The sequence below is a fragment of the Limulus polyphemus genome, unplaced genomic scaffold, assembly GCF_000517525.1.
Source record: "Limulus polyphemus unplaced genomic scaffold, Limulus_polyphemus-2.1.2 Scaffold25, whole genome shotgun sequence".
In the NCBI taxonomy this organism is placed as follows: Eukaryota; Metazoa; Arthropoda; class Merostomata; order Xiphosura; family Limulidae; genus Limulus; species Limulus polyphemus.
The window spans coordinates 1,599,955-1,623,245 of record NW_013665635.1 but is presented as its reverse complement, the minus strand read 5'-3'; the positions used below and the strand labels follow the sequence as shown (position 1 = coordinate 1,623,245).

Below are 23,291 nucleotides of genomic sequence, written 5' to 3'. Positions count from 1 at the left end.
GAGGAAGTCAACTAGGTAAAATAAACTGTCACTATGTTAATTACTATTAAAACAAATCTCGGGGAGAGATAGTCTGGTACCAGGAACTGTGGGAGAGTGGCTATTCATCGATAAGAACTTGCTTCACTAGGAACGTAAACGTAAAAAAATATACCAGTTATAATAATCATTATCGGTATTATTTACAAGTATCAAATCGTTATCGGTATTATTCACAAGTATCAAATCATTATCGGTATTATTTACAAGTATCAAATCGTTATCGGTATTATTCACAAGTATCAAATCATTATCGGTATTATTTACAAGTATCAAATCGTTATCGGTATTATTCACAAGTATCAAATCATTATCGGTATTATTACAAGTATCAAATCGTTATCGGTATTATTCACAAGTATCAAATCGTTATCGGTATTATTCACAAGTATCAAATCATTATCGGTATTACTTACAAGTATCAAATCGTTATCGGTATTATTTACAAGTATCAAATCATTATCGGTATTACTTACAAGTATCAAATCATTATCGGTATTATATACAAGTATCAAATCGTCATCGGTATTATTCACAAGTATCAAATCGTTATCGGTATTATTTACAAGTATCAAAATCATTATCGGCATTACTTACAAGTATCAAATCGTTATCGGTATTATTTACAAGTATCAAATCAGTATCGGTATCACTTATAAGTATCAAATCAGTATCGGTATTACTTATAAGTATCAAATGGAAGTTCAAAAGTGAAACTCGTTCATCACTACTTTATACTCTATCATGCTGTTAATACAGCCATAATAATTAATTACGAAAGACCGAGCTATCGAGATTTGTCTTTGCAAGTAATAATGTATTTTGTATTATTTGAAATAGCACCACTGCAAATAGTTTTTTATGAGTTTTTTAATGTTATCACCAAGTTTATTACTTTAAAATAAATACAGTACGCAAAAGTCGTATGCCTATCTGAAATCATAATTCTTTAGCAAGATGTCAATCTCAGATGTTCAACTAATAATCCGCAGTGTTTTCTCTTAAAATATGTTTTATTTTATTACTTTTATTTTCCAACAGAAGCAACTGCCTTCCTATATACGGCTGAAGATGAGCGATAGCAGTTTTAGATTCGAAAAATTGATTAACTTTAAAATCTATTTATTTATCCAATATTTAGGGCGAATCTTATTAATATAGGTGATAAATGTGGTAGACAGTGACTCCATACTGCTATGTATGGGCTAGTTTTGTTAAATACCTTAGTAATTAAAACATAGTTTAAGGTATTTTATGCTCCAGTGTTGTTTCTTTATCATATGTACCAAACACTCTTTCCTCTTTTGAATATCAAAAATCACACAAATACAGTTACGTTACACATTTGCTTCTTCCACACGTTAAATACGACTTAACTGCTGTGTTTCTTGTGTGTTTATATATATATGTCACAGTCACAGCACGATAATTTCATTACAATATTTATTTGACCGTTTTATAGGCCCCAGTCACAGCACGATTATATAATTACAGTATTTATTTGACCGTTTTATAGGCCCCAGTCACAGCACGATTATATAATTACAATATTTATTTGACCGTTTTATAGGCCCCAGTCACAGCACGATTATATAATTACAGTATTTATTTGACCGTTTTATAGGCCCCAGTCACAGCACGATTATATAATTACAATATTTATTTGATGAAGTAATTTAATGCCACACCTTGTTGCTATAACTATATATATAATGTTGTAGATATTTTACTTTTAATTACTCATCATTTTGTCACAAATATTTTGTATTTAATTTATGGATATACCGTATGTGTATGAGCCGATTCTGTTTCTGTTCTGTTTGCATATCTTCTAATGTGTTTTTTGGTATTGGACTTATGTTTGCGATCGATCTTACCTAGATTCGTATATGCAACTGTACCCTTTTACTTTAGCGAAAAGTTAAATATTTATTTTGAGTAGTAATAAGTAGCGCTAGGTTGACACTATATCTTCTTCGATATAGTGACAGAAATAGTTCGGTTTCTCTGCTTCTGTTTCTCCTGGAGTTAATGTATTTTTGTTTATATTAAAAGGAATATGTTTAGAGAAAGCTATCTTGATCTTTGATATAATATTCTGTGAAGAGCGTGCTGGTGTGAAAATATTCAGGGATTTGCAATAGTGAACAGAGGATGGCTGATTGTTTCGTCCTGCTGATTATTGATGATTTCTGGGATGAATAACTTGTTGATTTGAATTTCATACATAGATAGAATTAAACCAAGTAATGAAAATGTGGATTGAAGGCATATTCACTAGTTATGGATAAACATATCAGATTCTCAAATGATCTTTGAAGGTTTTAAACTGGTATTGTGATATTAATTATCACTGAAACTTCGAGAATAAAAAACATTGCCATCTCCAGTTTAGTATTCTTTACTTCTCAATAATTTGTATTTTACAGTGTCGGCGTAACTAATTTTACGACCCTTGTACACTTATTATTATTATGAAACTATATTATTAAGCGGTTCGTAGAGTGAATCCTTGTTTTAAGTGTAAAATTAATTTTTCGTTATTTGCACATATGTAAATGAAGAAAATCATTTTAAAGGTCTGAAGATGATACAAGCTCTAGGAAATGGTACGTCTTTTACTCATCTCGATTATATTAACTTTCGTTATTTCGAAACAGTGTATCATTTGTTTAAGAAGAGGTTGTGAGAGGCGTTTAAACAGTGTCATATTTCTTGGATACCTTTGGACGCGTCTAGGATTCAAGTGAGACTTTCATCTCACAAAAATATAGCACAACCAATATATAAGAACAGAGATAGTGCTTATGGGTGATACTTGTACATCCTAATCTGATGGAGATTTTTTTTCTATTACAGAAAAGCATCATGGGTAAATAAATTTTTCGGTTTACCGATCTTTGAGGAGAAACTGAATGTAACAGGTTTTTCTTGTTCTCCGAAGTCTTCGCTCAACATTTTCTTTAAAAGCGCACTGTCAAAGTAAGTTTTGTGATACACTGGGTGTCATGCAGCTTTTTCTTTCATGATGAATGCCCTCAGTGGCACAGCGGTATGTTTGCTGAATTACAACGCTAGAAACCGGGTTTCGATACCCGTGGTGGGCAGATCACAGATAGCCAATGTGTAGCTTTGTGCTTAACTACAAACAAACAAACCTTTCTCGGTGAATAAATGAATGTTTGAGGCTTGAAGGAAAGCCAGTAGCTTCACAAAAAGTGTATAATCACAATGTGGTTTTCCTACGTTGAGTTTGAAAGTTCTGTATGTTTTTTTTTATTGGAAATTGTGATGAGCAGGCGTTGCCCATACTGTTTTAACTACTGTAATAAGCAATAAGACTATGGGTTCCTCATTAGTGTTAACAGATTTATCAGGGGTTTTATGAAATTTCTAAAGATCAGTTAAGATTTGAATGTTCAGTATTCTGAGAACATCTATACTGGTTTACTATTCATCATTAAACTAATTCTATACGTTACTATTGATGTGATGAATAATATTTTAATTCATTTTTCATAGTTTTCATACTTTGATCATTGTCTAGAATGAAATTTCAGGATTTTTTAAGTTGTTTCATACGCCTTTAAGTGTAGTAAAATATTTGGCAACCGTATTGTAAATAGTTTTTGGTAGAATTGATTGAAATTTATTGATCGAGAAGCCAGAAGATTTGAGTGTGATAATATTCTGCGTATACTAGCTTTAACTGAATGAACTCCAAGAACAAATGAAATTTTTAAACACGGTTGTTTTGACGTGCCCTGGTAAATTCTTCGAATTTTAAATACATGTTTTTGTCTTTCTTTTCTTTCGCTATATACTAATGATTATTATACTTCTCGTAGATTACTGCCTCAATTCTTAACTTCTTCTTGATTGATTCTGCTTTGCGGAGAACCATTGATAATTAATTCTGATTCTACAGGTACATCTACACGAACATATTTTCAAGTAAAAGTTATGATAGAATGGATTCCAGTAATCTTTATTAATATTATCGTGTCATGCGTATTTCATGATTTCACTTCATTTTTCTGAATTGTTGAACCACCATACAAGCAATAATTCTAATATTCAATAAAAACCGGGTTCTCCTCTCATCTGAAGAGTCGTTATGGATTCTTTAAGCTGTTTTACGACACTTATGGTTATTTAATGTATTTATTCTCCAAATCTGTTAAGGAATAACATTAAAAAGATAAGTCACTGTGGAATAGGACAGTATATGTGTGTATGCCTGGGTTGAATTGCCTGAGCAAGCATTTTTTTTATTATTCAGTACTGATTTGTTGACTTATCTTCCCCCACCTTTCAATCTCAGATGTTAGTGGCTAGAGGTCAATGAAATCAAGTTAGGTAAAAATTATTAAATTAAAGAAGTAATAATCATTAATAAATAAAAAGTATAGAAGGTGTTTTTGTTTCAGTTCTAATGAGATAAATCGGTTTGTGGCGTTCAGGTGCCAAAAGTTCCCTCAAAAATCAGGTTCAACATTATTAAGCGAAGGATAAACTGATATGGATGGTAGAGGAAAACAAACAAATAAAAGAGTAGTTTTAAACATAATATTCTTTATTAAACAAATACAAGGTTATGTCACCTAAACTGACAAAACTTCTCCTTCCGTGTTGGAGTTTAGGGCTGCGGAACAACAGACGACAACCAAGAGACAAATCAAGTCTCAAGAGAAATGAATAGACAGGATAATGGAAATGCCTGTCTCAACTAATCTAGTGAAATAAGGAAAGCCAGATATCCCAGAAGTCCACAGGTTACATACTTCAACAAATAGTTTACGTACAATCTTAAGCCGAGCCAAGTGTACAACTTGAGACTTAAAGACACAGATTACAGTTCTTAGCCTTAATCTTCGCAAAAGGATAACACATATTTACGCCCTTGAGATATCCGGTCAACACGAAAGGGATAAACTACATGCAGAAACTGCATGGAAACCGAGAATGTTATATGAATATACCTCAATTGAGATATATCCTAATATTTATATAATGACTATAACTAAGATATATCCTAACATTTACATAATGACTATAATTAAGATATATCCTAACATTTACATAATGAATATAATTAAGATATATCCTAATATTTATATAATGACAATTTTAATCGTTATACGTTAAAGCACGTTGTTTGCCAAATATTTAGTTAATGCACAATCATTTCTGAATATAGAAAAATGTTTAAAAAATAGAGTAAATATTCTAATTGTTTATTTCATTCATTTGAATTAGATATAAGCTTTAAGTATGTCATAGGTAAATAGTGTAACTCGGGATTTTTAATACCCTTGTGACAATTTGATATTCATCACTAGAGAAACCAATAATTAATGGTAACCAAAGATTTAGAGAGATTCAAAAGTTTTCAAGTAGTTTTTCTTTTTGTTTTAATATTATAACTGTAGTGAAAATTAAATCAACGAAATATTTCTACTTTTAATGACATTCAAAACAACACTTGATTTAACAAGTATAGGGGTTTTAAATATGTTAACTTACGTTTATCACAACTACTACAAATGTAACCTGAAAGCAAATTACTTTGAAGTGTATGATAAATATTAGTGATTTATTCAATTTTCAAATCACAGAGTTTTACAACATGGATGCATTAATCTGACTCGTGTCTGTTACGTACACTCACACAAACACACACACACACATATATATATATATATTTATATATACAACTCTTAAACACGAAATAGGGTCTCTTCTGTGAAACCTAGGCCCTCTATTGTGACATCTTTTCCCTCTATATTACCATGAGCTACTGATGAAACATCTTCCTGTTCTTCAGTTGCTGATGATGACTTGATGATTGTTTCCCCAGCCTTCGAAGGGACAGGATGAGGTGTCATGTGGACATCAATGATGGCATCTAGATAAGTGAAAGAAGTAGTGTCCCTTTTTCCTAGATTTTGTCTCTGTGGTGGACACAAGAAAGATCGTTCCTTGAAGTTACTGCTAGTCTGAAGTCTCGTTCCCATGGTACCATTGATGTCTGAAAGTTGGAAGCACGAGACTGGAGATGGCAGTGAATCCTTCTGGGCAGTGTGAAGCGATGATTTACATGCAATAATCCCTAAGACTATTCCTATGTTCACTAACAAAAAACCTGTAATGAGAAGTATAGGACCAACAATCTTAAATGGATCTAATATATTTTCGAGTTTTTTACTGAAAGTACGAAGAAACTCTTCACTGTAGGTTGAATCTGGATGTGAGGTTTGTGGTTTACAAGCCATGATGGTTAAAAATGTCCCAGCGACAAGATTCATTATACCAAACAACGCAAAGCAGGTAACAAATGGTCCTGCCATTACCAGTCCAGCAATAATTCTTTTACTCTGGATAGGGTGGCAATGAATTACGGGGACTGCAGTTTCACGATTCGGGGGCATCATGGAAAAATCATCTTTTAGAAAAGAGTCCTATGGTAAAGGAAAAAAACACATAGATGTATATTTGGTGTTCATTCAAAACTGTCTAAAATCTTCAACATTGTATGGCAATACGATACTTTTGATGAACAAGCTACTGTTTATACAGATTCAAATAAAGATTTTCTTATATTATGATAAACAGTAGTGAAAAGAACTATGGAAACAAACAAAAGATGTACATATAGAAGTCAAAAACCAGAAGAAAAGGCATATAAATCTGTATTTATTAATGGTTCAAAACGTTATCACAGAAAATACATAAGAAATTTAAATAAGTTGTACGATACAATACAATACCCCCTTAGTTTACACAGAACATTACCTCTTGCTTTTACACTAAAATACAGATAATCAGTGGACTATTCTATAATAATATTCCAAGTATCATGTATTACTCCCCACAATTCAGACAAATTGTTTGGTCGGTTTTTTACCTTTTCAGATTTTACATAAGCCATTATAGAATCAAGAATATTCTTATCAAGAGTTTGTGCAAACCAAGCAATGATTGTAAATATTACATTGGCTTCTTTACCATCATAGTATTGTTTTACAACATTTGCTATGTGCTTTGGATTATTGTTGTGTTCCTGAGAAAACAGCATGATGGATCACGATAAGTCTGTACCTGTCAGTAATCAGGGTGCCATCAACTTTTCCTTTAGATCACCGATAGCTTTGATAGAGACGCAGCCGCAAACGTGTATTCATCCAACATTATGCTTTACTGTAGACATTCTACATTGACTATGATAAGCTTCTGTTTTCTACTGTAGAATAAACTGGCGTTGATTGTTGCTGAACAATTCAAACTTGTATTTGTCTGTAAGTTAGTGCCTGTTTATAAATACTGGATAAGTTGTCCTAAATTGCCTTATGTTACAGTTGATGGCACTCCTATTTGTTAAGTACACCATACTGACCAAATCAAATGGGTGCTTTCATTGCGAAGTGATTATGTGCATGTAATCCATATACCTCTTTTCAATAACCCGCAAACGTAGTTTGCAACAAGTCTTCATATTTAGTTACGCCAATCATGTGTTAATGATAAACAAATTATTTGCGTGAGAATTCCCCATGTTCAGCAACAGGACAGTGCTAATGACTGTGGTATTATCATTATAATATTTCTGTCAGAACTCCTTCTCAAGACGTAGACAGGCAATAAAGAAGTACAGTTTAAGCAAAAAAAAGATGAAATCATATTTGGTAGATTGCCTGGACAAAGGAGTACTAAAACATTTCTCTCAAGAAGACCGAGACAAAAATTATAAAACATTTCCAATGGTCAGTAACATAGACATTATGTTTTTTGTCTCACACTATTACTAAGTGTTACATCTAAAATCCAGAGTTCATAAAGAAACCGGCATGGTAAAGTAGTACGTTTTATTGGATTTTTTAACGTACTTAATACAGAAGAATCTAAAGTTTCTAGCGTTGTAAGTCCGCAGCCATATCGCTGTGCTACTGGGGGCGGGGTGTTATGGACGAGTTATTTTACACCCAAATCTCCTATAAAATTAACATAGTAAAATATAAGAGGTGGTTTTGGATGTTATATCATAAATGAAGAAGAAGTATTATGGTCAAGTTATTGTGTTTTTAAAATACGTTTTTGTTTTACATTATTACTTTCACCATCTAAATATCACACCTCGAAATAAAAACAACATGGCAAGGTATATTGTTGTTGTTTTTATTTTTTTGGTGATTTATGTGAAGACAATGACATAACATGCGACTTTGATTATGCAATTTGTAAAATTATTAATGACGTGTAAAATAATAAACCAATACGTTTACTGTATTTACAGTTTATTTTGATTTATTAGTTGCATGTCTTTCCTTACTAGCTATAGCACCTTTAAATTTTCGATCGATAACTCATGCTATTAATAGAGAGTGCATTATATTCAAAGTGACTTATTCGACTATCTGTATGTCTCAATAATCCGAAAAAGTACTTCATTGTAAATACATTTTGATTAATAGTATTTCACTGTATTCATAGCTTTATGAGCATAGTTACAGACTTTTTACTCTGGTATAACCAAGTTCATACATATGCTATCCGTCACAACTCGTAGATTTCTTGCTCCCTGATGGCTCAGTGGTAAATCTAGAGGCTTATAACGCTAAAAACTGGGTTTCGATACCCGTGGTGAGGACAGCACAAATACTCATTTTGTAGCTTTGTGCTAGTCTTGTCTCAACCTACAATGATATATAGAAGAGTTTAGCGTTGCATTAACTGAGGAATAGGTATCTCATAAAGTTGGCCATCGATTGCCCAGAAGTATGCCCCATAGATAGGGAGATTATATAAATACCAAGAAAGTTAAACTCGTTAATTTTGCTAAATGTGTATGTCTTTCAGTTAGAATTCAATTCTAATGGTTTTTAAAACTAAATAAATTAACTGTAGGTAGTGAATAACGAATACTCCAAAATATATGCTATCTTGTAGTTTTTGTTATTCATATTGTTAAAAGACACTTTCAATGCAAACTCTGGCACTTTGTTTTTGATGTGGGTTAATTTTAGTAGATGTGGTTCCTCAACTCATATAATAATTAAGACATGCTCGCCCTTTCAGCCGTGGGGGCGTTATAATGTGACGGTCAATCCCACTATTCGTTGGTAAAAGAGTAGCTCAAGAGTTGGCGGTGGGTGGTGATGACTAGCTGCCTTTCCTCTAATCTTACACTGCTAAAGTGCTATAAGTGCTATAAAAACATAAATTACATTAACTAGGTTTTAAACATTTCATAAAACTAATCAGAGTTCAGTGGTTTTAATTTTGGTTGCACGAGCGTTTTTTTATTCCCCAAAAATATAAGAAAATGTAGAGCATACAAGTATATATTTAGTTATCCTCCAATGGTACAGGGGTATGACTGCTCCTTTTCCCGGTGGATAAGTCCGTGGGCTTACAACGCCAGACACCAGATTTCGATACCCGTGGTGGGCAGAGCACGAGTAGCCCATTGTGCAGTTTTGTGCTTAATTCAAAACCAAGAAACAAATAATATTTAGTTAGTATTGAATCTTCCATGTTTTCTCGGTAATTTTTCGGATTTACAAAGCTAAAATCATGGGTTCTATTCCACTCGATTGACACAGCAGATAGATCGATGTGGCTTTGCTATAAGAAAACACACGCACTCTCCATGTTTTCCCAGTAGAATTTGTTGAATGTTTTTTAATTCTTCAATATATGGATAAAAGAAAGTGCGCTTGTTTGTTTGTTTTGGAATTCGCGCAAAGCTACACTGGGGTTTTCTGCGCTAGCCGTCCCTAATTTAGCAGTGTAAGACTAGAGGAAAGGCAGCTAGTCATCACCACCCACCGCCAACTCTTGGACTACTCTTTTACCAACGAATAGTGGGATTGACCGTCACATTATAACGCCCCCACGGCTGAAAGGGCGAGCATGTTTGATGTGACGGGGATTCGAACTCGCGACCCTCAGATTGCGAGTCGAGCGCCCTAACCCCCTGGCCATGCCAGGTTAGGAAGTGCGCAAAATCTCAGAAAAAGGAACATATTTAAATCATTAATTTTAAAAATGGAACAACATCATTATAATAAACTTAGTTTCCTAAACTAATATGGACGTTATCTAACTTTCATATTACAGTTATCGAAAGGAAAAACCTCGTATATTTTTGAAGAATACCTCTTAAATCGGTATTGGAAAAGTCCGACATACCATGTCAATTAGTTCTTGTAAGTTTTAATGTTATTCCAATGACGTGCGAAAGATGTAAGTTGAATAGTTTTGAACGAAACTTAGTCAATTTGATTGTCTGAAGAGTCAAACAGAATGAGTTTTCCATACGAAATGGCGAACTAGCATCAACTGAATAAATCTTCTTCAAATTTTCCAGACGTGTCTTGCATGGTAATCCAACAGAATAACATTCTGAAGTGCAAACCAAGACAATGAGGAAGTGTGCAATTTGCCAGAGAAGCAATTTTACAGAATCGTAACACCTAACATTATAATATATATTTATGTTTGGAACGGTAACGTGAACAAATAGTGTATATATATATATATATACAAGGGTGTGTTGGAATCAGTTTTCAGAGCACAGTAATACATTCTGTAGCTTTATAGAAGAGTTTCGTGCTTTTCAGTAAAACAGCAAAAGAATTGCATAGCAAAAATAAATATATTTAAACAAACAAAAAAAAACAGTTATCATATGTAGACTGACCCCGTTAATTTTTACCGGTTTCATTACATGTTTCTTGCTTTGTATATATATTTGAAAGCAAACATTCGTTGAAATATGTTTTGCTGAAAATTGTGTATCTATTTAATGACGTAATTTCATGTTCTAATTAATAATAATATATGTATAGTAGTATTAATAAATAAGCAGTTATAAATTGCGAATTTATCATCAAAATGCAATCCAAGACCCCACAAAGGTATGTCTAAAAAAATGTGAAAAACCTCTTTAGTCATGAGTGCTATATAACTGCGTACTAGCATTCAAGTAACTTTGAGGACAGTCCCTCTTTTCAATTAAACACTAATAGGGTAGGAATCTACTGCGCAACAGCATGTAGACACAGTTAAAGTTATTAGAGGGCTCAAGTGCTTCAGCCCATACTGTCATTAACCAAAATACACATTCATTTTCTGCAGCCAATTATGGGAAAGTAGCTGTCCAGTACTAAAATGAAATAAAGAACTCAACCATAGTTAAACTTAAAACAAAAAATGGAAAAACTTATACCACGAAAAATGGAAAATTTTATACCACGAAAAATGGCTGATGCGATATAGATGTTTTAATATTCACAACGTTTCGGGAAAGTAGCTGTCCAGTACTAAATGAAATAAAGAATAAAGGACTCAACCATAGTTAAACTTAAAACAAAAAATGGAAAAAAAACTAATACCACGAAAAATGGCTGATGCGATACAGATGTTTTAATATTCACAACGTTTCGGGAAAGTAGCTGTCCAGTACTAAAATGAAATAAAGAATAAAGGACTCAACCATAGTTAAACTTAAAACAAAAAATGGAAAAAAAACTAATACCACGAAAAATTGCTGATGCGATACAGATGTTTTAATATTCACAACGTTTCGGGAAAGTAGCTGTCCAGTACTAAAATGAAATAAGGAATAGAGAACTCAACCATAGTTAAACTTAAAACAAAAAACTTATACCACGAAAAATGGCTGATGCGATATAGATGGTTTAATATTCACAACGTTTCCGGCTTGGAAGCCTTTCCTAAGGTGATTTTAAACTTTTTTTTCCAATTTTGTATTTACGATTTCATCATAACATTTTTAGCTGAATTTCATAGGTAAGCCTAAATAACTCAGAATGTTAATAGCAGAGAACTATTGTATAAAATACAAAAGGTGAAATAAATTAAATGAAACAAAATAAAATTAATAAAAAATAAAGGAATGAATAAATAAGTAAAACAAATTATGCCTTTGAATATGTATTGTTTACAAAGCTAAAATCCTAAATGGCAGGCTCTTTTACCTCCTCCATCCTTTGACTTTTAACGTGTGTTATTGGGGAAATTCCACTCCTCGTCAGTAATCCTGAACACAAGTTAATTATCGAGAAATAAGCTGGATAATAACCATTATCAAACTGTAGATTTAATCAGCAAATGACCATAAGCACGTTTAATTAGATTTCAGTTATCAGACACTTCAGTAGCTTATTAGCACAGCATGTTTTAGCTATATATGTATAATATATGTATCGAATCCTCACATACTATACATAACAATAGAAGTAATTTACTACTTGTTCCAACAACTATTATTATTCACCGCTCATTATTTGTAATTTATGAATCTCCATTTCTTTGCTGTAAGCAATGCAATTTTGGTCTCAGCTTATGAATAAGCAAGCTCTCTCTTTTGTACGGAGACTCTGTTCATTTTTTGTTCTTGTGAAGTATGTCAAAAAAAAAACATTAACAAACTTGTATTTGATTTCGTAAATTTCATTCGAAATACATTTATGGAAAATTTAGTCAAGGTATTATTGATCGTGCATAAAAATACTTAGCACACATGAAGTATTGCTCAAAGAATTTATGCGAAATTCTGAAACAAACCAAATGTCTGAAGAATTATGAAGTTCTCAAAAAACATGAGAAATTCTTGAACCAAATTCCCCGTACATCTTCCTGCACTTATTTATACTGTTCATAAAATTGAATGATACGCAAATAATAGTGTGAAATAAGATTAATTAAAAATACTTCACGTGATTCATATTCAAGTGTGAAAAAAAATAAAGAAATAAACACTTATTGCTATATGTCATTCTGTCAAACGTTTATGTACGTTTTACAGTCTCATCAGTAATCATGAACTACAAAAAACATTTAAAGTAATGAAGTCAAGCTCTGTCACTGATATTGCAGGTATTCTATGCAAATTTCCTTTATCATAATTTTGTTTTCAAACTAAACCGTTTAAAATAATACCCGCCTTTCCCCCGGTGGCTCAGCTTTATATCTGAGGTTTATAACGCAAAAATTGGGTTTTGATACCCGCGGTTTGGAGCACACTGATAGCTTTGTGCTTAACAACAAACAAACAAAAATAATACCTTTTTAACCAATTACTATTACAACTTACCTTATTTCAGATCACAGCTCTGTAGATTTACTAATTTCAGAAAGTAGACTATGAAAGACAAGGAGCTGCGGTGATGTCTGATCTATGAACGAATAACTTTAAAGAGAACCTGATCATCACACTCACTTACCACGGATGCTTCGAGGAGTTTACCTTCCCATGAGAACCTGCTTCGTGCACCGATGCATTACCAGTAAACATTTTTACCTCTTAGCGCAGCTTAATAACAGATCCGACTGTGGTCGATCAATTGTTTGGGGACAGATAATAACAACTGCGCACATTTTAGGATCAATATATATATATGCACAAAATGTATTTGCTTATTTTATTTGAATTAAACTCAAGGAACCTCGTTTTTTACACTATTATAAAGATGTAATAAACAGGAAACGTTGTAACTGTAAAACAACTTTTTACACCATAGTAAAGAGTTAAAGTGTATTATATATTTTGTAGGGTTTCTAAAATAAATAAAAAACTTTTCTCATATTAGCTCGAATCACTTTGGGGAATGTCCCTTATGTTTTTTTTATGGTGATTTATTCTGTTTGACTAATAACATTGCTAGAACAAGTATATACTGCAGGTATTGTAAAAGGTCAGTATTTTATAAACTAAGATGTTTTCAGAAATAGTATATTAATATACAGTACTATGGAGAAGTGTTAGGTCAAGATAATATTTTGCCATTCTTTCCATTTTATGGCGATAATTCTTCCATGCCATTACAGAATGTAAATTTCGAAACTATGGTAATGCTTCACCGATCCCTGTTGACAACTGAATGAGCCAGGGTGAGAATACTTATCATTCTTTAGAATTCCCATATGCTTCTACCAAGAGCATGTCATAAGGGTTCTGCTTGAATAAACGTACTGATCAAATTTAGGGTCTGAAATAACTGTCATGATATCCCATGCAGTGTCTTAACTATATAGAACAAAGCTAGCAAGGAGTTAGCGTATAGTACCATTATTTGCTAGAAGAACTCAATTTAATAGCACTCCACAAATAACCATTGATAAAAACAGTGTTTAACACCATATATTAAGTTTTGTTGTCATGTCACGGCCCAAAAAGCATAGAGAATTGTCAGTACAGCAGAAATGTCGCATAAAAGCTGGTTGGACTCTCCGACAAATTGCTGCAGACTTGAAATGATCCCCAAACACTGTCAAGTGCACACTAGATCGTAAGACTGAGACAAGTAAACATGAAAATAGGAAAGGAAGAGGCAGAACACCTAAACCCAATGGTACTGATGTTAAGTACCTTCGTTTATGCAGCCTTCGGGACAGAAGGAAGACTGCCACTGATCTCAAGAATGAAATAAACGACCATGTACCAAATGACAGAAAAGTGTCCAGATCTACAGTATCAAGAATACTCAACGAGAATGGAATACTTCGTCGTGTAGCAGTTAAAAAACTTTTAACTTCGATCTCCAAATATTGTCAAGAGACTGAAACTTGCTAACAAGTACAAAAATGGACTGTTGATTATTAGAAAAGGGTGTTATGGATGGAGTCCAAGTTTGAAATATTTGGTTCAAGGTACATCCGGCAGAAGAAAGGTGAAAGATATTTACATTAATGCATAGCACCTACCGTGAAGCATAGGTGAGGCAGTGTGATGGTTTGGAGGTGATCCTGGGCAACAGGATATATTTGCAAAATAGATGGAATAATGGACCAGCACAAGTACCATTATATACTGATCCGTCATGGTATACCCAGTGGTTTGCGTATTATTGGTAAATGATTCTACTACCAAGAAGATAATGACCCCAAACGCTCATTCAACCTATGTAGAAATTATTTAGCTAAAAAAGAAACTGCTGGAGTCATTAAAATGATGCAATGGCCCCCACAAAGACCCAATCTGAACCGAATTGAGCAGATCTGGCATTTGATAAATCAAAAACTTAACAAAGCAAAAGTTACCTCCAAATAAACTTTATGGGAATGTGTTAGATACATTTGGAGCAAAATCTCAAAGAATATGTTGCAACGATGCCTGAAAGACTGTCTGCAGTTATCAAAGCCAAATATTAACTGTTTGCTGAACTCAAGCACTTCTACTTCATATTTAGTATAACAGAAATATGAATATTGATAAAATGTTGACGTTTCACCTGTGATTTATCTTCCATTGTTCTCTGAAAGTAGCCTTAACTTTATTTTTTTTACTTTGTCCTAACACTTTTGCACAGTACTGTATATTGAAGTTTTATTAATACATGTTTCAGTATGATTGTTAAGTGTGTGATTTTACTTGAATATATTAATGATGGTATATTAGGCTAGGAAGAAACAACAGTTTTATATAATAAATATAAATGAAGTCTTGTATTAATTGCTCAAACATACTTGTTAGAAACTAATATTCATGGTGTGTAAGTCATCATAAAAAACTAAGCCAGATATATTTTGGTCAGTATTTTATAAACTAAGATGTTTGTAGTTTTCGTAAATAGTGTATTCGTGTATCATGAAGCTTGGTTAATAAATGTTTCAGTATGCCTGTTAAGTCTGTTATTTTACTTACATATGCTAATAATAGCACATTAGGCTCTGATGAAACGTGAGTTTTATATCACAAAATCACAGAACACCGATTTGTAACTGACAATTAATATACATTAATATAATTTTAAGATTATGATTGTCAACTCTTTTTCGGTTATAAACTATATTGATTTGTGAAAAATGTATTTGATGTTTTGTTGAGGGACGGAAGCTGCCCAATGGTAAAGCTCTATTTCTGAGCTGACGACCAGGGTTCGAATTCAAACTATATCACAAAATATTTCCCTCACTTTAAACTATTGGATACACGAATGACAGCCGATCCCTTTGCATGAATAGTAGGTAATATGGTGCTGATTGATTCATTCCTTCTTGTTAGTAGTTCAAAATAAGGGCAGCAAAGAAAGACTTAGTACCTTTGCTGTAAATACCAAAATAAAATAAAAATATCTTTGCAGAAAACCTGTAATTTCTTCACGGGTTCCATGTTATTCATTCTGTCGTAATTGCTTCTCACGCATAAACGTTTAAAATATTTAAAACGTAGCCATTTCGCTGAAAATCCTATCACTATTTTGGTATGTTTCTTTTTCACTCCTTGACTGTTACTCAATGAAAGTTTAAGGTATAGTTCTTTTGTTGCGAAATTCAATAATAAACAATCCTTTAAACTTTATCATTGTTCATTTCAATTAATCATGAACATAGTTTACATAATGTATCCAATATTTCAAGGCTTTAAAATCGACTTAGATTAACCACACAAAACACAGAGTCGCGAGCTCGAAATTTCCATCCCACCAAACATGCTCGCCCTTTCAGCCGTGGGGGGGGGGGTGTTAATATATGCCGTTAATCCCATTATTCGTTGGTAAAAGATTAGCCCAAGAGCTGGAGGTGGTAGGTGATGACTAGCTGTCAAATTAGATAACTGTCGTGTAGCTTTGCGCGAAATTCACATCAAAATAAACGTTCTTTAACCTTCCAGCCATTTTCTTGAGATGGTGGCATTAGCATGAACTGTACTTCAGCATGCAATCAAATGAAACAACGATAGTTTACTCTTTTCAGATGGGGATGACATACTTTACTGTACTAACAATTCTTCTCTGTCTTGCTTATTTTCCTCCAAGGATGGAACGAGCAAGTAGAGCTCTGTCTTCTAACATTTTCTTCCCAATACTCCTAGCAAGGAGTGATTATGCTTAGGGTTTTGTGTAGCTTTGCGCTTACCAGCAAATAAACAAAATATTTTTTTAAATATTCAAAGTTATATCAATCTCTTAGCAACAAAAAATAGTAATATTTTTTTTAAAGTTTGAATATATTTAAAAAATTTATATTGAACTTGATCGGTATACCGATAACACTTGATCATTGAGCAAGGCTGTTTGTAGAAACAATATTTGTTCTCTAAGAAATTGCTTTTGTTGAGTTGAAGTTCTTTTTTTTTTTCTTTTGTCTATTTTAGAATTTTAGCGTAGAATTACATGGTCATCTCAACTTTTAAACTGATATGCTATAAGAAAGACAGCTAATCAACAGACCCACCACCAACTCTTGGGCTAATCTCGTCTGTCATAATATAAATTTGACCATCAGTCATCAGGACTGAAACAATAACTTTACTGTCTACTGAAAATAAAGAAAAAAAAAGTTGTTAGAAACGTATTTCAATCTTGTTATAACAAAGAAACTTATATAGGGTTAATCGTACTTTAGAGAACTGAAGTTCTAAACTCCGTGATATCCTTATGACTAACACCTCAATCGTCAATCGAGCTCATTCTAATGACAATGATATTGCACTGTTATTATTTCCATTGTAACAGTCTTCTAGGAAAGATGACGAAATCAGTCTTATAACACACGTTATTATGAAACTTTCTCTAGACCCACGACTGGAAATGGACGTCAGCTTTTTTGATTAAGCAATCAAAATTCATAGATGCATATCCAGGAGATTTAATGGGTATATCTGTGAGTTGGTACAGAAGATGAGTGTCACCCTCCTTTGGTAGGGCATTCTTTGTGAGTTGGTGCAGAAGATGAGTTTCACCCTCCTTTGGTAGGACATTCTTTGTGAGTTGGTGCAGAAGATGAGTGTCACCCTTTTTTGGTAGGGCATTCTTTGTGAGTTGGTGCAGAAGATGAGTGTCACCCTCCTTTGGTAGAGCATTCTTTAGAATAAAATCAAGCACGAAAAGGAAGCATCTGTTCCCATTTTAGTTCCCCTTTTTGCCGTTCATGACAAATGAATTTAAACTCCCCCTAAAAAAATGAACTACCAATTTCTCTAGTTTTTACTATCATCCTTTGACCTAAGCGGATCCTATGTCCAAATCAATATATCATATATCTAAATATCGTATATCGTAAGCATCGGTTTTTTTTTCTCTATGGTTCGTTGGGACGTAGTTGTTGACTTATACGAGTGGTTTTGGTACTTTAACCTGATATTACCAAATCTTATTGGCGCCCTGGCCAAGCAATGAATAAATTTCCTCTCACCTTACTGTTGTCCATACATTCTCCTGATAGTAACTATAGCTCAAATCAACTTTACTGTGTTGCATTTTCTGACGTCTAAATTTTACCATGACTTATGATTCTTCATAAGAAAAGGATCTTCGTCACTTGTTTTGTGCCCAATTTCTTGAGTTATGTGCAACCTTTTAGAACTTGTTTTCTGGAAGAAGAGTGTTCTGGACAACAAGTCTGAAAGTATTGAAGATAGCAACTGCCGCTTTACGTGTAATTAAACGATGTTCAGATGGTTTTTATATCCTCATGCATATGGGACATGACCTTTCTTAGCTGGTACTATTCACTGTATCACAAGCAGACATCTTTGAAATTTGTGTGACCTGGGCTATGCATTTCTTTGGTATTTTATTATATAAATATCTTTCCTCGGAAAGGGGTGTTACATACATTTCCAGGCAAACGTCAACCCATTGAATGTTGAATATTCAATTGTGTTAGACCTGTGCCTGGACTATAATACAAGAACTGTGTCACGTAAAACTGAGTTGTGTTTAAACTATAATACAAATATAGAATCAAGTAAAACTGAGCTGTGCTTAAACTATAATACGAGTATTGAGTCACGTAAAACTGAGTTATGCTTAAACTATAATAGAAGTATTAAGTCACGTAAAATCGAGTTGTGTGTAAACTATAATACAAGTATTAAGTCACGTAAAACCGAGTTGTGTGTAAACTATAATACAAGTATTAAGTCACGTAAAACCGAGTTGGGTTTATATTATAATACAAAAGTTCTTGAGGCAAGTAAATCTGAGCTGTGCCTAGACTGTAATACAAGTATTGAGTCACGTAAAACTGGGTTCTGCTTAAATTATAATATAAATATTGAGGCAAGTCAAACTGAGCTTTGATTGAACTATATTAAGAGGCTAGAGTCATGTAAAACTGAACTCTACTTAAACTATAATAAAAGTAAAAGCAGGATGAGCCTAGACCAGAATCCAAGTCATGAATGAAGTAAAATTGAGCTGTGCCTTAATTATCACGCTATTCTTGGGCCAACAAAAATTGGGTTGTGCCCTTATTATCATGCAATTCAAAAGATAGTAAAATTGGACTGTGATTTAAATGCTGATACTAATACTGTATGTTGAGAATGTAAAGGGTGAATAGGCATTCTAAACTAACTTTACTTGTATAACTCAAATTTTCACTGCAGAAAATCCTCATTAATGCGGTAAAATAAAAATATGTAATATAAAATTGGACACAAAGACTGTGCATCAGCTAACGTATTTGTGATATTTAATATAAAATTGGACACAAAGAATGTGCATCAGCTAACGTATTTGTGATATTTAATATAAAATTGGACACAAAGAATGTGCATCAGCTAACGTATTTGTGATATTTAATATAAAATTCAAAAACAGCTATCCCATTTTAGCTGTTTTTGAATTTTAAGTTTTGTAGAGTGTGGGATACCTCCAATATTTATACTTATATTTGTGTTTTGTTTCATTAGCCCAATTATTGTGTTGTTTATATCTTGAACTTGTGGCGAAAATATCGTTAGCGGCAAAAGTACCCAACTAATGATACAAAGCATTCTATTCATCATAAGTAAGATAGTTTGAAGAGTATATTTAATTAGTTATGCTCATTACCGGTATATGTTTAGTTCTGATCTATATGAGTAGCTTGCTTTGATCAGAAGTTAATATTGATTATTTTTTAACACAAGGGTTTTTTACAGTGCCGAACACAACTTTGAATTAGACATCCTATTAAAGACGAAATAAGTTTCAAATCTCATAAAAAATCTCAAGAAATTTTTATATTTTTGATACTATGTTTTGAATACACTCTACCTACTAATACTGTAATTTACCCTTTATGTAGTAATTATTCTTCTGTCTCTGAAGTAAGGCTCTTTCGCGATTTCTAACAGTTTCATACAATAGTATTTTGAGAGATTAGGCACAATGACTCTTCCTGGGGATAAACTGATATGACAAAGTTCAGGATGCAGAAACAAAAACGATACTCTATTTTTTTACCAGAAACATATATGTTTCTCTAATATATATGTTTCTCTAGTAAGATGATTAAATATTTAAACATCTGGGTTTCAAGTTCAACAATCATTCTTTATTTGTAAAGCTTCACTATGGCTATCTGCCCTGTGCCCACTACAGGGATCAACCCCTAAGTTTTAGTGTCATAAATAATCAATTTTTCTGCTAAGTTACCGGAGAAGTTACTTAATTTTGTAGACTATTTACGTTAGCGTAGAGAGTATTTTCGTATTAAACTGTCCTAGCGTGACGTCGACATAAAATTAGTTATGTATAACAAAATCCAACTAGACAACTCTATATACACCTGAGAGAATTCCACTTTGAATGGGAACGTCAAGAGCATTAAGCTGAATAATCTTTAACATAAATTTGATGTTTATTATACTTACATAACCGTTATTTTTTAGATAGTTTCTATAACCTCGCTGTTTTATTAATATACATAAATATGTTTTTTCCAGCATGATCCTTCCATAAACCTTTACTATTATTATATGATAAATATCACATGATCATAAAAGCTAAACATTTTATTTTATTTTGCCGGGAAGAGTTCTTCAAGAGCTCACTTTATAATACGGTTGATTTTTTTTTATGTTATAGAGAACGCCTCCAGACAAGGTACTGTATAGAGCTTCTATACACATAGCCACATACAACAGGAATCAACTAGTATCAAACGATACATTTCACTCAGTGCCGTCAAACACAACATAGATATGTATTTAAAGGTCATAATTTTTCATCTATTGTTTGTTTGTTATGAATTTCGCTCAAAGCTAGACGAGGAATATCTGCGCTAACTTTCCCTAATTTAGCAGTGTAAGACTAGAGGGAAGGCAGCTAGTCATCACCACCCACCGCCAACTCTTGGGCTACTCTTTTAACAACGAATAGGAATTGACCGTCACTTATAACGCCTCCACGGCTGAAAGGGCGAGCATGTTTGGTGTGACGGGGATTCGAATCCGCGACCCGCAGAATGCGAGTCGAGCGCCCTAACCACCTGGCCATGCCGGGCCTAATTTTCATGTAATGTCGTAGCAACAAAATGTTTTTTTAAATAACCAGTTTTTAGAGTATTGTTTATATTATTTTATGCTAATGAAATATATATATTACATTTTTATATTTTATAAAAAATTGAGCGTGCAATAAACTCTACATGTTTCGGAAGCTTTACGCTACCATAATCAGGAGTAAAAACCCAGATGACCAGCCATCGGCCAATTAAAAATTATATTGTGCATTTTAAACGTTGATCTTGTTTTTAATTTTAAAATTTACTGCACAAGTTGTCGTAATTAAGTCGTCGGGTTTTGTGTTTATTTGAGTTTCAAATAGGTTTGATGTGCAAACTTCTAAAATTTTGTTTACGAATTCCGTGTTTTGTTAACGTCTGAGAATTCTGTTAACAAGTACAAAAACATAGGTGACTAATTCAAACTGTTGATAGAAGGGTGTTATAAAGTCGTTCTGCTTTTAACAAGTACATAAACATAGGTGACTAATTCAAACTGTTGATAGAAGGGTGTTATAAAGTCGTTCTGCTTTTAACAAGTACATAAACATAGGTGACTAATTCAAACTGTTGATAGAAGGGTGTTATAAAGTCGTTCTGCTTTTAACAAGTACAAAAACATAGGTGACTAATTCAAACTGTTGATAGAAGGGTGTTATAAAGTCGTTCTGCTTTTAACAAGTACAAAAACAGGAAATACTAATTAAAACTTGAAGGTAGAGTGAGTCTCATAGTATCAACATTGCCGGAGATGGTCTTTTGTTTTAAAGAGGAAAGGAGCATATCCTAATAACCAAATAGTCGAGTTTTGTTTGGTGTATAAATACCACAACTTTCTCTATTTTGTCGAATTTCGACAAGCTATACTAGTATATATATATATATATATAACAACCTCTCATACATATTTGCTAGAAAAAACACACATAAAACAGTGACTTCCTGATTAAAATAAACTCGAAACGAAAAATTAACTTTACATTTTGTACTCACGTGTGTAGTTTTTTGTCAAAATAGCTGCTTATTTTTACTGGTTAAGTAAAATGTCCCGTCGGTAATGGCACGTGATGCACCAAGTAATTATACATATTTCTCTTCATTAGAAGATGTAACGTCATCCAAGTTCATGATTTTAAAATTATGTAAACAAGCCGTTAACAAAGAGCATTATCAACATAATGTACAAATATAGCTTGACAACTCAACAATAAATGCCTTTCTCCCAATTCTTTTGAAAGCACAACTCAATGCCTGAAAGATGTGTATACCCAACAAGCATTATAACGTTACAGTTGTCACATAAAACTTATAACCTTAAATTACGTCCGTGGATAAATCACAAACCAAGCCCTTTTATATTTATAGTTATTTTTATTCATGTAATTTCGTAAAGTTTCAGTACAACTTTCTACATAGGGATGTACCAGACCTTGAAGTCCGTTAATCTTAACCTTAGTGTTGTCTGCCTCACTTATTCGAAGGGCTGGACCAGAACCTGTTTATTTTAATTTGACTTGCATCGTGGATAATTCGTTTTAATGGTCTGAGCGAGTTGTATTTTTATTATATGTAGAAACACTGTTTTCTCTTTCTCTCTGCTTGTCTGGTGGCCTAGCATTCTGAAAGCCATAATGAAGCTTTTCATTGCATATATAATCCTAAGCGAATTTAGTTATTTCAGCTTAACTGGTCATGGTTATTATTGTTGTATTTTCGAGTGTTAGTCTAGTTTCTATTCTCAAAGACGCAATCCTGAATCTTTCCCTGAAAGAGCATTTATTTAGCAGAATCTTTCATGAGCTTGTACATTTATATTTTGTAAGAAATAAAACTGTACTTTTCTCAAGAAAAAAATCTGAGTCCAGTGACATTTATTCGTGGTTGAGGTTGGTTTATTTAACGCTTTGTAAAAAATATTTCAAAACACCTTTTTAGAGTATTAACAACTTACTTGTTGGGTCCAGAATTATATGTAAACCTTCTACTGATTCTGTTATTAATAGTACGTT

At 33.0% G+C, this 23,291-nt stretch overlaps 1 protein-coding gene across 2 annotated transcripts; it reads right to left on the bottom strand.

Annotated features, from left to right (window-relative positions):
• Positions 1 to 5,490: 5,490 nt before the first annotated feature.
• LOC111085730 lies at positions 5,491 to 13,363 on the bottom strand. 2 transcript variants are annotated; one of them, XM_022385700.1, is made up of 2 exons: positions 13,290 to 13,363; positions 5,491 to 6,500 (listed from the first exon to the last, which is right to left on the bottom strand). In XM_022385700.1, exon 2 carries the CDS (start codon positions 6,471 to 6,473, stop codon positions 5,760 to 5,762), a length of 714 nt encoding a protein of 237 aa, XP_022241408.1. In that variant the 5' UTR covers positions 6,474 to 6,500; positions 13,290 to 13,363; the 3' UTR covers positions 5,491 to 5,759. The 2 variants fall into 2 exon arrangements, with proteins under 2 accessions (XP_022241408.1, XP_022241401.1); XM_022385693.1 differs by lacking the exon at positions 13,290 to 13,363 and adding an exon at positions 13,160 to 13,262.
• Positions 13,364 to 23,291: the final 9,928 nt, after the last annotated feature.